The 16,753-nt window shown below is 31.6% G+C and overlaps 1 protein-coding gene across 1 annotated transcript; it reads left to right on the top strand.

Annotated features, from left to right (window-relative positions):
- Positions 1 to 366: 366 nt before the first annotated feature.
- Positions 367 to 5,358, top strand: LOC139866019 (RNA-dependent RNA polymerase 2). The gene is made up of 4 exons (XM_071854149.1): positions 367 to 982; positions 1,477 to 3,374; positions 4,237 to 4,387; positions 4,465 to 5,358. The coding sequence occupies exons 1-4, from the start codon at positions 443 to 445 to the stop codon at positions 5,230 to 5,232; spliced, it is 3,357 nt and encodes a 1,118-aa protein (XP_071710250.1). The 5' UTR covers positions 367 to 442; the 3' UTR covers positions 5,233 to 5,358.
- The last annotated feature ends 11,395 nt before the right edge of the window (positions 5,359 to 16,753 follow it).

Here is a 16,753-nt window from a genome sequence, read left to right as displayed (position 1 = left end):
GCACCTCGCAATGAGACCAGATGTTGATGACTTCGTCCAGGTGGATAAGGACGGGTCCTCACAATTAACACCTTTAACCTAGTGAATATGAATATTGATGGATGAACTGAAATTAAACAGATATGGATATGGATATGGATATGGATATGAATGAACAAAAAACTAAATAGATATAGATATAGATACGTGATCATACGGCATCAACCGATCCATATTCGATCCATTGACATCCATATTCATATTCGTATTCCCTATAAAAAAAAATAAAAAAATAAAAACTCTTTCTATGACAGGGAAAAAAAAAAAATAGCTTTGGTCTACGTATATAACATTCCTTTTCCACTTACATTCATGCTTTCTCTACTGCTCCGTATAGCACAACCCCCAAAAAACCCTTTTCAAAACCACCCCAACCTGATCACCGATCATCGTTTCTCCCAAAATGGCGGTCGGAGAAACAACCACCGCCACCGTCCGTATCTCCAACATTCCCCGATCAGCCACCGCCACCGACCTTCTCAATTTTCTCGAATCCCACACCGGAAAATCATCAATCTTCGCCGCTGAAATCTCCTCCGATCACAAAAACTGGAAATCAAGAGGTTTCGGCCGTGTTCAATTCGAAACTTTAGAATCAAAGTCACAAGCTTTATCTTTATCTCAACAAAACCTGCTCTGTTTCAAGGGTTTCAATCTTTCAATCACTCATTCCCTTGATGACGTCATCATCCGTCCAGTGAGTCCGTACAACCGGGTTGGGAATGGGATTTTGAGAACTGGGTTGTTGGTTGATAAGGATTGTATGGCGGTTTTGGAGTCATGGTTTGATGTTAAAACTTGGGTTTTGCCTGAACGAAAGAGTATTGAATTTTGGGTTCAACATTTTCAAGAGTTTTATAGGTTGGAGTTTCAGTTTAGTGACGTCATCGAGGCTTATTCTTGCTGTGTTAATTGTCAAGAACCCAATGCAGTTCTTCTAAAGGTATAAAATTTATTCTTTTTCTTGTTCAAGTTTGAATTTTTTTTTTCATGGGGTTTTGATTTTTTATGATTGCTTGATTGGTAATAAGTTTTCTTGATTTTGCATACAAATTCTTATACCTTATTGCCGTTTTTCAACGCAACTAATACTTTTTAAGTGTTTGGTTACAGATGCATTTTAGTTAGCTTTTAGTTATGAATGTTTTGCTTGATAAGAATCTTATGCTGAGGTACATAGTTGAAATTGAAGAATTATGTAAATTGATAATTGATTATAGAGATTAGGTGAAGTTTTTAGGTCCTTTTTTTAATCATTTGATTGAAAGACTAGCTTAATCAGGTGTTTCAAGTAGCAATAATCAACTTACAAAATGTACATACTTTTAAATGTGCTCTAAGATTTGTATGTTTGTTGGATATGAAGGGTTTAACTTATTTAGTTATGTACTATACATGTATGGATTTTAACGTTGAAACGTTATGTTTATCGTTTAGCTGAAACATGCACCGAAGTTGTACCAGAAAATGTCGGGATCCAGTGTCTCACCGAGGTTCAGCTCCGATCGTTATCATATCTGCAAGGAAGATTTCGAGTTCACCTGGCTTCGAACAACAGATTTTTCTAGCAAAAAGTCTATTGGTCAGTCAGACACGTTATGTTTGGAGTTCGAAAACGGAAGTCAAATTTTAAATAGTTTCAAAAGTCTACCTTTTTACATGAAAGATCTTATTACGTTAACTTTCAAAAGCGGAGAAGAATTTCATTCGTCTTCTGATATAGTCCCGCTTATAAAAACTCCACCGGATTTAAACTTGTCTTACGAGGTCCTTTTTCAACTCAACTCGTTAGTTCAGACTCAAAAATTAAGTCTTCCTTCTATCGATAGGGACCTAATTGAGTTCATAGTAAATGAAGATCAAGATGCTGTAATGACGATTTTAAAGAGGATGCATAAATCGTATACCACTTGTTATGACCCGATCTCGTTTATTAAAGATAAACTTAACAGCGTTAGTCGAAGTGTCAAAATCCCGTCATCTACAAAATCACCGAAACAAAACAAGATAATGAGCATTCATCGAGTTTATATTACCCCGACAAAGATCTACTGTTTGGGTCCCGAATTGGAGGCGTCTAATTACATAGTAAAGCATTATTCTGAATATGCTTCTGATTTTATAAGAGTGACGTTTGTGGACGAAGATTGGGGTAAGCTTCAACCAAACGTTATTTCGATGAGCCTTCAAAATGGAATCTTCTCAAAGCCTATCAAAACTAAGGTATATGATCGAGCACTTGATGTTATGAAAAACGGGTTTTGGATAGGATCGAAAAAGTTCGAATTTTTAGCTTTTTCGGCAAGTCAACTTCGGTCAAACTCTGTTTGGATGTTTGCTTCTAACGAGCACGTGACAGCAGAAAATATAAGGAACTGGATGGGATGTTTTACTAGTATTCGAAGTGTATCAAAGTGTGCTGCTAGAATGGGTCAGTTGTTTAGCACTTCAAAGCAAACAATCGAAGTGCCACCTCATCATGTTGAGATAATCCCCGATATTGAAGTCAAAACTGACGGTGTTGACTATTGTTTTTCAGACGGTATTGGTAAAATATCGCTTTCTTTTGCTAAAGAAGTTGCTTCAAAGTATGGTCTAAAACATGTTCCTTCAGCTTTTCAGATTCGATACGGTGGGTATAAAGGCGTTATTGCGGTTGACCGAAATTCGTTCAAGAAACTCTCTTTACGTAAAAGTATGCTCAAATTTGAATCGAAAAATCGTATGCTTAATGTCACGAAACATAGTGAGTCACAATCTTGTTACCTAAACCGTGAGATTGTTACTCTTATGTCAACTTTAGGAGTCAAAGATGACGCATTTTTAGCAATACAAGATGCACAGCTTCGGGTTATAAACGCAATGTTGTACAGTCGAGAAGATGCACTTATGGTTTTAGACGGTTTGGGATCTTATGATGTGAAGGACATTTTAGTAAAAATGTTGCTTCAAGGTTACGAGCCGAATCGTGAACCGTACCTCTCGATGATGTTATTGTCACATCATGATAATTTACTTGTTGATCTTAGAACTAGGTGTCGGGTTTTTGTCCCAAAGGGTCGGATTCTTGTTGGATGTTTGGATGAATCTGGGGTTTTGGATTATGGTCAAGTTTATGTTAGAATCACGTTGACCAAAACGGAGTTACGGGATCGGGAACAAAAGTACTTCAAAACGATGGACGAAAAGACCTCGGTGGTAATAGGGAAAGTTGTGGTGACCCGAAACCCGTGCCTTCACCCTGGAGACGTGCGGGTGCTTGACGCTATTTACGAGATCGCACTAGATGACAAAGATTATAGAGACTGCCTTGTGTTTCCACAAAAGGGTGAACGGTAAAAATTTGCTTCTCTTAGTTTGTAGAGGCGACAAAAGTAGCAGGTCATGTGATTTGGGTAAAGTAGCAGGTCATTTGATTTGGGTAAGGGGTTAAAATGGTCTAGGCGGGATAGGGTTGGGTCAGCCTGCAACATTGTTTTTTTCTCGAGTACCCTGTTAATGTGTGCTAATTTTTATTAAAAAAAACTATATATGACAACGATTCATTTAGTTTTTTTTTTTTTTTTTTTTTTTTTTTTTTTTTTTTTTTTTTTTGAAGAAAATAAATTTGGAGGATTTTATACGTTTTGTATATACTTGGGTTTGACTTTTGACCCGCATGACCAGTTGTGCCACTCACTGTTGAAAAGTCGGTTGTGTCGGTCGACACGTCTGTTTGGGGACTAATCTGTCCCGTTTCGCCCAAAAACACCAAAAAAAAAAAACGATTAATGCTAAAAGATCGGGTCATAATCGGTCAACGCTAAAAAGTCGGGTCAATGTCGATCCAAGTCGGGCTGAGTCCTGAGACGGGTCTGAGTCGCTCAAAGTCAAAGTTGATCAAATTTTTAATATTTTATAAAGTTAGATTTTATGATGTTTGAAATAATTATGTTTTATATTTGATGTTTTTATGTGTAATATATATGTTTTAAGCTTTTATTTACTAAAAGTCAACGTTGGTCAACGTGTGACTCATCCCTCCAAAGTCCCCGACCGACATGTCCTTGCGACTTTTACAAATCTTTGTCCCACTTTTGCCAAATTAGAGTCAACCCAAGTCAACCATTAATGAACAGAAATTACCAGTTCTAATATTTTGGTCTCTATATGCAGTGGATACCTTTATAATTGACTAACTGAGATTTCCATTTACAGGCCACACCCGAATGAATGCTCGGGTGGTGATCTTGACGGTGATCTGTATTTTGTAAGCTGGGACGAGTCTCTAATCCCACCTCGAACTGTGACCCCAATGGACTACACAGGCCGAAGGCCACGTATAATGGATCATGACGTCACATTATCGGTAAGTCAAATAGTCAATGTTGACATTTCCAACAAAATGATTCTACAAAAACTGAAATTCAAATTTTAACCACACAGGAAATCGGTAAGTTCTTTGTGGATTACATGACGAGCGATACACTAGGCGGGATCTCGAACGCGCATTTAGTCCATGCTGATCGTGAACCTGAAAAAGCATTAAGCCCAAAATGTCTTCAATTGGCTACACTTCATTCCATGGCTGTCGATTTCGCAAAAACCGGGGCCCCCGCCGAAATGCCGAAAGTTTTACGCCCACGTGAATTTCCTGATTTTATGAACAGGTGGGACCGCCCATTGTATATCTCACAAGGACCTCTCGGGAAACTTTATCGAGCTACTAAAGACGCCATGCTTCTTGAAAACTCGGCTAATGCTCATTCGACAAAAGCTATACACGAAGCTTACGATCAAGACCTTGAAGTTGATGGGTTTAAAGACTTTGTTGACCTCGCGTTGACTCATAAAGAGATGTATCTTGATGCCCTAACGAGCTTAATGAACTACTATGAAGCGGAAACTGAAGATGAGATTTTAACGGGTAACATACGGAATAAATCGTCTTATCTTCAGCGTGATAACAGGAGGTATGGTGAGACGAAAGATCGGATACTAATTGCGATTAAGAGTTTGCATAATGAAGCGATTGGTTGGTTCGAGAATGGGTGTTTGGTCGAAGAACGACATAAGTTAGCCGCCGCGTGGTATCATGTGACTTACCACGAGGATTATTGTAACGGAAGGGTTAAATGTTTAGGGTTTCCTTGGATCGTTGGTCATACGTTGTTGGAGATCAAATCGATTAACAGGCGGGATATGTTGTCGTGAAAACTGGCGTTGTCGAAGGTGAATTATGGTATGGTCATGCTGGTTTGTAATGTGTTTGATGAACTGAAACGACATTTGATGTTTTCATAATTTGGTGTCACCTTTTAATGTAGTTATTAATAAGTACACCTTGTGAATACAAATCCAACCATCCATCTTTTTATGTATCATAAGACTTGTATCGGTAGCACACAACGGCGTGGGGAGGGTGATATGCCCAAGGTGCCGTATCAAGGCGTTTCCGAGACCAAAAAAAGGGGCGTGGGGCGGATACCAATGGGTTCGGCAACGGCAGTGTGGGGGTGGGCTTGCCACGTGGAGCTGTTTAATTGGATACTCAATGTATCCGTTGGAATTTAAAAAAAAAAAAAAAAAAAAATCCTATATTATTAATCCTATTTATATACCTTAATTTTAACTCATTCTACACCAATTCTTTCTTTCAATCTTATTTTTCTTTTCAAATTAATCACTCTAAACATTTTTAATTGATGACGATTCGGATGATGAAAAAAATGTTAACTTTGTTAGTAGTTTGGCCGAAGAAGTGGAGGGAGAAGCTAGTAGTTCGCGAGTCCCTCGAACCCGAATTTATATTCCAATGGATCGTGAAAGTGCGGCTGACAGGTTATTCAATGATTATTTTGCGGATTCACCAATGTATCCGGAAAACAAATTCAAGCGACGTTTTCGAATGAGTCGTCAATTATTTCTCCGAATAGTCGAAGGTATATATAACTTTAATGGTAGTGATATTCCCGAATATTTTATGTATTTTAGAGAACGTCCCGATGCCGCTGGTCGTCAAAGTTTGACAATATTACAAAAGTGTACCGTGTAGAGTCCCGTCCTAATCCATCTGGACAAAGTCCATATCGATTACAAACGATTCACAATAGTTGATTACATCGCGAGGTACTTGACCTCTATAAGATACATTTTACAAACATTGCATTCGTTTTTGAAAAGACAATCTTTCATTACATCGAAAGTTAACGGCATGTATACCATTTCATAATATATCCAACTATACTTGACTTAATAACAATCTTGATGAACTCAACGACTCGAATGCAACATCTTTTGAAATATGTCATGAATGACTCCAAGTAATATCTCTAATATGAGCAAATGCACAGCGAAAGATTTCTTTCGTACCTGAGAATAAACATGCTTTCAAGTGTCAACCAAAAGGTTGGTGAGTTCATTAGTTTATCATAAACATTCATTATCATCATTTTAATATACCACAAGATTTTCATTTCTCATAAATATACGTCCCATGCATAGAGACAAAAAAATATCATTAATATGGATTGAACACCTGGTAACCGACGTTAACTTAATGCATAGAATATCCCCAAAACAGAACCTCTCGTTTGTATAATAATCTCGAAGTACTAAAGCATTCGTACCCCGAATGGGACTTGTCAAGGTCCATAGATCTATCTTTAGGATTCGCGTCAATCAGGGGCCATTTCCCTAAATTCTTAGGTTACTAGACTTGAAGGGCGATATTCGGTTTAATAATCTAACCATAGAATGTAATTTTAAGTACTTGTGTGTATTTCGTAAAGCAGTTGTAAAAGCAGCGCATGTATTCTCAGTTCCAAAAATATATATTGCAAATGCATTTAAAAATGGAGCAAATGAAACTCACCTAATGTATTTTGTAGTAAAAATACATATGACTATACTGAACAATGCAGGGTTGGCCTCGGATTCACGAACCTATATCATTTGTATATATATTAAAACATATAATCGTAATCGAACAAATTTATGTACGTATATATATTGTTATATTTAATGGTTTATAGATTTTATTTATTAATTAAGTATAGTTAATTTTTATATATACCTTAGATGAATAATTAATATTTATTATAAACATATTAATATAGTTATGTTTTGTATATTATATATGTTTTTAAGTCACTAATATTTATTTGATAAAATTGTATTAATAATAACTAAAGAGTTTGCATTTCTATAGTAATAGTAATAATAATTACTTATTAGTGATAGTAATTATGGTCATGTTAGTAATAATGTTAATAATATCGATAATAATAATAATGATAATTTTTAAAAATGTTAATTTTAATGATAATACTAATTTTAATAAAAATGCTATACTTAAAAAATAATAATACTTTTAATAATAATGATAGTAATTATAATACATGCTTATAAACAATTAATAACCAAAATCTTAAAGTTAAATTCTAAATCGATTATGCATGCCTTACAACCATGAAATAAATATATTAACTTGATATTCATATCCATAGTTTATTTATAATAAGTATAGCCATAATCATGAATATTATCATATTGTTAAATCATATTTTTAATTACTCCGTAGTTCTTTTTATCTATATTTTCATACTTGAATTATAATTATAGTCATATCGTTTATTAATATTAAATTTTTGATTCACAAACATAAACATAATACAATGGATTTAATGTAAATTTCATAATAATAATACTAACTATAATAATATTTAACATAATACTAATAATAATAATAATAATAATAATAATATTAATAATATTAATATTAATAATAATAATTAGTTGCTACCTCAAAAATGCCTTTTAAAAAGAATTGTCATCAGCAGGGATCGAACCTAAGACCTCTCGTATACCCGAAACAACCCTTAACCATCGTACCATGCTCGTTTTTCTGATATAAACCCAAATCCAAACATATATAACCCGTATAACATTCTGTGTTCATATTCCTCTTCTACAAACCAATCGGCAAACCCAAATCAACCAAACAACGATTTAAATTCTTCAACACAAATCACAATCAATAACAAAGGTTTATATTTATTTTAAAAAAAACGAATAAAAAAAATTAAAGTACCTGCTGTTCGTCGCAGGCATTTATAAAAAAAAAAATTGATTTCGAAATTCCTACTGATTTGGACAATTGTTATAACATGAAAGACATTCTAAATCATCTATAGAAACTATTGGAATCGATTATTTAACTTATTTCATAACATAAACTTCGAATTTCTTCAAGAACACTAAAGTTTGACTTTTGAATTTGCAGTTTGACTCTTCGAATTCGAAGTTGTTTTGACGAATTAACACCTGGAAAGTTGAGGAAACATTTACAACATAATTTAGGACACTTCTGCATTGATAGATTTTGGAGAATGATACGGATTTGAGTTATGGGTAAAAAAAAAAATTGCGTACAGGAACTATCGGTGTTCATCTTTTATGTGTTAATTCCCCCAATTTATGGAAGTTAAGAATGATTGTAATAGATAACAAATCCGAGATATTCGATTGTAATATAGTGAAGATACTAATCGACAGGAATAATCACGGGTCACCAGGAAGAAGAAGAGAAAAATAAAAAAAAAATATTGATTCCTAACAGATATAAATATATCACGCGTATGTATATCTTTATATATATAATTTATATTTAATATTAATAATTAGTAATTAATAATTACATTATTAAAAATAATAGAATTAATAATAATAATATCAAATAATACAAAAACAATTATGGTAAAAATAATAAAATTGTAATAATAAAAATAATAATAATACTAGTAATGGTAAAGATATAGAACATGTTACATGTATCAAATTTTTACATTTTTATATTTTTTTTAATAATTCTGATATCGATATTAATATTTATTTTAATAATAATAATAAAAGTAATGATACTACTATTATTATAATATCTATATTTTAACTCGTAATTATGTAATAATATCACAGTTTATTGATTATGTAATGTTTAATATTTATATAATATATAATATATATGTTTAATAGTTATCCATTTTATTAATATGCATATAGTATTATTTATGCAGAAATATCACATATATATTCCCACTACTATATATATAATTATGTTTTAAATATTAAGTTTTATTACGTAGACATATATATTAATTTTATATATTGAAACACATAAACTCAAAGTATAATAATATATATTTAATACTTTGTTAACGTTGACTTAATTATATTCGAAGTCAAATATATTCAATATACCCTATATATTTCAAAATAACAAGTTTTAGTTATTTTATGTTATCCTTCATAATAACTAAATCACATAATAGTTCATCAACATATTTAATTTATTATATATAATTATTTACATATATAATTATTTATCTCTACATTTCAGTTTACAATCAAGGATTCGTGAATCGTCGATAATAGTCAAAGGTCAAATGCATTCATGTAAATTGTTCCAAAATTTTGAGACTCAGCTTTACATACTTTGCTTATCGTGTCGAATTCACATAAAGATTAAGTTTAAATTTGGTCGGAATTTCCCGGGTCATCACAGTACCTACCCGTTAAAGAAATTCATCCCGAAATTTGAGTGAGGTCGTCATGGCTAACATTAAATATGTTTTCCTGACGAATATGAGCTGATAAATAGAGTTTTATCATTATTGAATAATACAGATAAAATAATTCGATTATTCGAAGAGCACGAATGAGACTAATCACAAAAGAGAAATGAATAAATGAAGTTTCATTTTAACTTTTGACGTTGCCTTGGTTGAATTCCGGAGTTCAAGGGATTTAAAAGAAAATCTTGCAAATCTATAAGATCTGATTCTTCGGCGAATAAGGAAATTAAGATCTCTCTAATTGAATACAGTGATCTGCTTCGATTACTCTGTCTGATATTTCCATTATAAATTAAACTCTTCCGTTCCATTATTCACACCATTCTTATACTTTTTTTCTTAGTTCATACATCCAAAAGATTGTGAAAATGCGTAATCTAGTTCTGATCCTTGTTATTTTCCTAATTATCATTTCTGTCATCCTTCTTTCAATCTTCCACCAGAAAAATCTGTCTACTTCTGCTATTACCTTGGGGTGATACTATTCTTAATTATACCGTGCCTTTATATTGCTATTCGTATTAATATCCATGGTTTGTAACATCCGTGTTGCTATTGGGCTTTATATTTTCTCTTATATTTTGGAGCTCTTTGCCTTTTTATTCTCTTCTCGACCTCTAGTAAAGCGAGTGATGATCCAGAATTCGTAAGTGTGGAGTTTCGAATGAACTTAATGTTCTAAACAAGAAAGAACGTAATAGCACGATTTGATTTGTCAAATTACCAGAATCACTTAGAATAGAACTATCAAGAATATACTTTCTTGATATGTTCAGTAGTTAAGCAGAATGAAAGAGTTATGTAACATGGCACATGATGACATTAGGATCTGTGAATCATCACGTTCCATTAGAAACTCGGCATGACTTACTGTAATATAATCACGTTGATCAAGTGTCATTATATTATACTAATTCATGCATCAATTTCTTTACATTTCTCCAGAATTCATTCATAAATTAAACTTAGATTTTACAGAAGTTTCTAATATAATGAAACACAGAAAGCACGAAGAGGTATATAATTTCGGACGAGAATATTTATGAAAATATCCTCAGAAATATCGAAGATATTTATGATGATATTTTGGAATTTCCAAGTTCGAAGGTTGATGAAGAAAAATTTTTCGCAAGATTTTAACATGATTTCGGAGCAAGATATTTTTTTTTTTTAAGATTTCAACGGATCCAGAATTACATGGATTCTTTGAATGTAGGGTATGGTCCTTGTAATTGTCCTTGGTCTCCTTCGTGGTTAGCTCAATCTGTTTTCCAGTTCCAACTTTTCTGAGCTTTTCCAACATACTATTCTTTATCATCAAACTTCCGACGATTAAGGTCGTTTACAGTTGCCTACAGTTTTCTGTTGCTTCATTCAGCTTTTTCAAAGATCAATGTATTGATTCGTAGGCTGGGTGCTTTTCAAAATTTCAGAATTGAAGATCGTAATTCTAGGAGATAATTGTTATATGTATACATATATCTATTGATGTAGAAAGGCTACGAGATTTGAAATACTGATTGCTGATTCTCGGTAATTGGTATGACAATTATTGTTACAGGGTATAGATTAATACACGATGGGGTTTCAATGAATATAATGATTTTTCGGAAAATCCAAATTCATTGAAGTTGCTGGTAAGTTTACTGCTAATGTGGTGGAATATAAACGGTTCCCTGGTAACGATGACGTCATGCAAACTTATATATCGAGGTTATAATAAGGCTAATTCGAATGGAAGTCGAAGTTGATTTGCTGAAGCTATGACAAAATTGGCTAATTTGAAAAAAATTGAAATGTTATTTTCGGTAATAACAATGCCAAAGGAGCTAGTACAGACACGTGTTAAACATTTACACAGGTTCCTAGTGTTTTCAGGTGCATAACTATATGCATCAATCTCTTCTTCCGTAGATGAAGTGTGGTTGGTTCATCCTATCGATTGAAGTGTTTTCAAGAATTATGAAAGGTTTGAACGCAGATTGTAATCGTCAAGATACAAATGAGGTTTAAGATGAAATCAAGTGGCAAACTTGAAGAATTGTTTAGTTTCATATGTTATAATCAATATTTTAATTCATTTTAATTGTCCAATGTTGGTAGTCCACAGTTACTAGTCCACAGTTAGCAATTCAATAATTCATATATAATATTCGAATTAATTAATACGTATCGTGACCCGTGTACATGTCTCAGACTCGATCACAACTCAAAGTATATATTATTGTAGAATCATCCTCAACCCTGTATAGCGAACTCGATCATTACAGTATATAGAGTGTCTATGGTTATTCTAAATAATATATATATATATATATATATATATATATATATATATATATATATATATATATATATATGCGTCGATATGATATGTCAAAACCTTGTATACGTGTCCCGATATTTAAAGTGCGTGAAAATAAATAACAGAAATTAAATGACGATAAATAAAGTGCATAAAGTAAATAACAGAAAGTAACTGACGATAAATAAAATTGCGACAATATAAATTGCGATAAATAAACTGCGATAAATAAATTACGATAAAATAAAATGTAATACGGAATTAACAGTTAGCTAGGAACAGTTAGCTAGGATTTTGTAGCGTGGTTTCTTAACAAAATTTCATATTGTTAATTAGTCTGTTTCTAATCAATTTTTATTGTGTCCATTATTTCTTTATTATGCCACTTGTTAGATTCTGATAGGTCAAAATCCAAATATAAAATTGGATGAAAATGGTTATTCGGCGGTGAACGGATACGTATGTCGGTGGTTGTAAGTAGGATAGTAAATGACTGTTGAATCAGCTTCGAAGAATGTACAGTGTAACTTATTGATGTGAAATCTAAATATTCCTCGGGTATTACCTACCCGTTAAAATATTTCACCATTAACAATTTGTACAAAAGAATTTTTAATTACAATCTTTATGAAAACATATATACATATATATTTTCTTCAGATGTAATCATGGATTTAATGAGTCAATATGATATTAAACTCATTTGCTTTTCAGTTTGAGCTAGAATAAATAATCTCTAAGACTTTAGAGATTACATAATCGCTATGTAGAACGAAGGTAAATGATGTAGAACGATACGTAGGACGATGATTATACTCGAGATACAGAATGAGATGTTAAGGCATGGATTGTTGATGATACTGGTGCTGTTACTGATAGTACTGTTGGTACCGGTGATGTTGCTGAATCTGGTAAATTTTGCACTATATTTTCCAAGGCTACAACTCGAGCGCGAAGCTCGTTAATTTCTTCTATTATACCAGGATGATTGTTGGTTCGGACGAGCAGATGAATGAGGTTTGAAATCTGAGATAGTATATGACCGTGACGAGATACTCTAGAAATGAGAGAGAAAATGGTGTCTAGAACAGGTTCGCGGGTAAACGCTTCAGGTTCATTGCCAAGAGGTGAATTCGGTTGGTGGAAGGGATCGCCTTCTTCGCGTCTCCATTGATTAAGTCGACTATAAACCCATTAGATGAATTGAGGATGGCTAATTACTTTATTCATTCTGGTGACGCTGCTTCCGGAGCTTAGATGAATATCCATGTCGGAATAGCTGTCGGAATAACTATCAGAATAGCTATCGGAATCTGAGGGACTCGAACTGATTGAGGGATTCATCTCGTACGATCAGATGAAGGATTTTTGATAAGAAATAGATTATAGGATGTAGATTAGTATCCTGCAATAAATAATTTACATATGCATATATAATACTGAAATCCCATAAGTTACGGAGGAATCTACGGAATATGTCAGGCAAAGTTACAGTAACAGATACGCTATGATATGAATTTTGTCTATACACTATTCATGCAGTCAATCCAGTAAAACGTGTCTAGACTAAGAATGATAAGCAAGTGATTTTCGACTAGAAATGAAAAGCAAAACTTTTGACATGCAGACACGGTCGAAGTCCAGACTCACTAATGCACCTAAATAACTACCAGTTAGACACACTAATGCAAGACCTGGTTCGCTAAGACCATCGCTCTGATACCAACTGTAGAGACCCGTCCTAACCCATCTGGACAAAGTCCATATCGATTATAAACGATTCACAATAGTTGATTACATCGCGAGGTACTTGACCTCTATATGATACATTTTACAAACATTGCATTCGTTTTTAAAAATACAATCTCTCATTACATCGAAAGTTGACGGCATGTATACCATTTCATAATATATCCAACTATACTTGACTTAATAACAATCTTGATGAACTCAACGACTCGAATGCAACATCTTTTGAAATATGTCATGAATGACTCCAAGTAATATCTCTAATATGAGCAAATGCACAGCGGAAGATTTCTTTCGTACCTAAGAATAAACATGCTTTCAAGTGTCAACCAAAAGGTTGGTGAGTTCATTAGTTTATCATAAACATTCATTATCATCATTTTAATAGACCACAAGATTTTCATTTCTCATAAATATACGTCCCATGCATAGAGACAAAAAAATATCATTCATATGGATTGAACACCTGGTAACCGACGTTAACTTAATGCATAGAATATCCCCAAAACAGAACCTCTCTTCTGTATAATAATCTCGAAGTACTAAAGCATTCGTACCCCGAATGGGACTTGTCAAGGTCCATAGATCTATCTTTAGGATTCGCGTCAATCAGGGGCCATTTCCCTAAATTCTTATGTTACCAGACTTGAAGGGCGATATTCGGTTTAATAATCCAACCATAGAATGTAATTTTAAGTTCTTGTGTCTATTTCATAAAGCAATTATAAAAGCAGCGCATGTATTCTCAGTCTCAAAAATATATATTGCAAAAGCATTTAAAAAGGGAGCAAATGAAACTCACCTAATGTATTTTGTAGTAAAAATACATATGACGATACTGAACAATGCAGGGTTGGCCTCGGATTCACGAACCTATATCATTTGTATATATATATTAAAACATATAATCGTAATCGAACAAATTTATGTACGTATATATATTGTTATATTTAATGGTTTATAGATTTTATTTATTAATTAAGTATTGTTAATTTTTATATATACCTTAGATGAATAATTAATATTTATTATAAACATATTAATATAGTTATGTTTTGTATATTATATATGTTTTTAAGTCACTAATATTTATTTGATAAAATTGTATTAATAATAACTAAAGAGTTTGTATTTCTATAGTAATAGTAATAGTAATTACTTATTAATGATAGTAATTATGGTCATGTTAGTAATAATGTTAATAATATTGATAATAATAATAATGATAATTTTTAAAAATGTTAATTTTAATGATAATACTAATTTTAATAAAAATGCTATATTTAAAAAATAATAATACTTTTAATAATAATGATAGTAATTATAATACCTGCTTATAAACAATTAATAACCAAAATCTTAAAGTTAAATTCTAAATCGATTATGCATGCCTTACAACCATGAAATAAATATATTAACTTGATATTCATATCCATAGTTTATTTATAATAAGTATAGCCATAATCATGAATATTATCATATCGTTAAATCATATTTTTAATTACTCTGTAGTTCTTTTTATCTATATTTTCATACTTGAACTATAATTATAGTCATATCGTTTATTAACATTAAATTTTTGATTCACAAACATAAACATAATACCATGGATTTAATGTAAATTTCATAATAATAATAATACTAACTATAATAATATTTAACATAATACTAATAATAATAATATTAATATTAATAATATTAATATTAATAATATTAATAATAATAATTAGTAGCTACCTCAAAAATGCCTTTTAAAAAGAATTGTCATCAGCAGGGATCGAACCTAAGACCTCTCGTATACCCGAAACAACACTTAACCATTGTACCATGCTCGTTTTTCTGATATAAACCCAAATCCAAACATATATAACCCGTATAACATTCTGTGTTCATATTCCTCTTCTACAAACCAATCGGCAAACCCAAATCAACCAAACAACGATTTAAATTCTTCAACACAAATCACAATCAATAACAAAGGTTTATATTTATTTAAAAAAAATGAATAAAAAAATAAAAGTACCCGCTGTTCGTCGCAGGCATTTATAAAAAAAAAATTTGATTTCGAAATTCCTACTGATTTGGACAATTGTTATAACATGAAAGACATTCTAAATCATCTATAGAAACTATTGGAATCGATTATTTAACTTATTTCATAACATAAACTTCGAATTTCTTCAAGAACACTAAAGTTTGACTTTTGAATTTGCAGTTTGACTCTTCGAATTCGAAGTTGTTTTGACGAATTAACACCTGGAAAGTTGAGGAAACATTTACAACATAATTTAGGACACTTCTGCATTGATAGATTTTGGAGAATGATACGGATTTGAGTTATGGGTAAAAAAATTGCGTACATGAACTATCGGTATTCATCTTTTATGTGTTAATTCCCCCAATTTATGGAAGTTAAGAATGATTGTAATAGATAACAATTCCGAGATATTCGATTGTAATATAGTGAAGATACTAATCGACAGGAATAATCACGGGTCACCAGGAAGAAGAAGAGAAAAAAAAATATTGATTCCTAACAGATATAAATATATCACGCATATGCATATCTTTATATATATAATTTATATTTAATATTAATAATTAGTAATTAATTATTAAATTATTAATAATAATACTATTAATAAAAATAATAGAATTAATAATAATAATATCAAATAATACAATAACAATTATGGTAAAAATAATAAAATTGTAATAATAAAAATAATAATAATACTAGTAATGGTAAAGATATAGAACATGTTACATGTATCAAATTTTTACATTTTTATATTTTTTTAATAATTCTGATATCGATATTAATATTTATTTTAATAATAATAATAAAAGTAATGATACTAATATTATTATAATATCTATATTTTAACTCATAATTACGTAATAATATCACAGTTTATTGATTATGTAATGTTTAATATTTATATAATATATACTATATATATGTTTAATAGTTATCCATTTTATTAATATGCATATAGTATTATTTATGCAGAAATATCACATATATATTCCCACTACTATATATATA

The sequence above is a fragment of the Rutidosis leptorrhynchoides genome, chromosome 9 (genome assembly GCF_046630445.1).
Source record: "Rutidosis leptorrhynchoides isolate AG116_Rl617_1_P2 chromosome 9, CSIRO_AGI_Rlap_v1, whole genome shotgun sequence".
NCBI lineage: Eukaryota > Viridiplantae > Streptophyta > Magnoliopsida > Asterales > Asteraceae > Rutidosis > Rutidosis leptorrhynchoides.
This window is presented reverse-complemented; position numbering and strand designations above follow the sequence as displayed.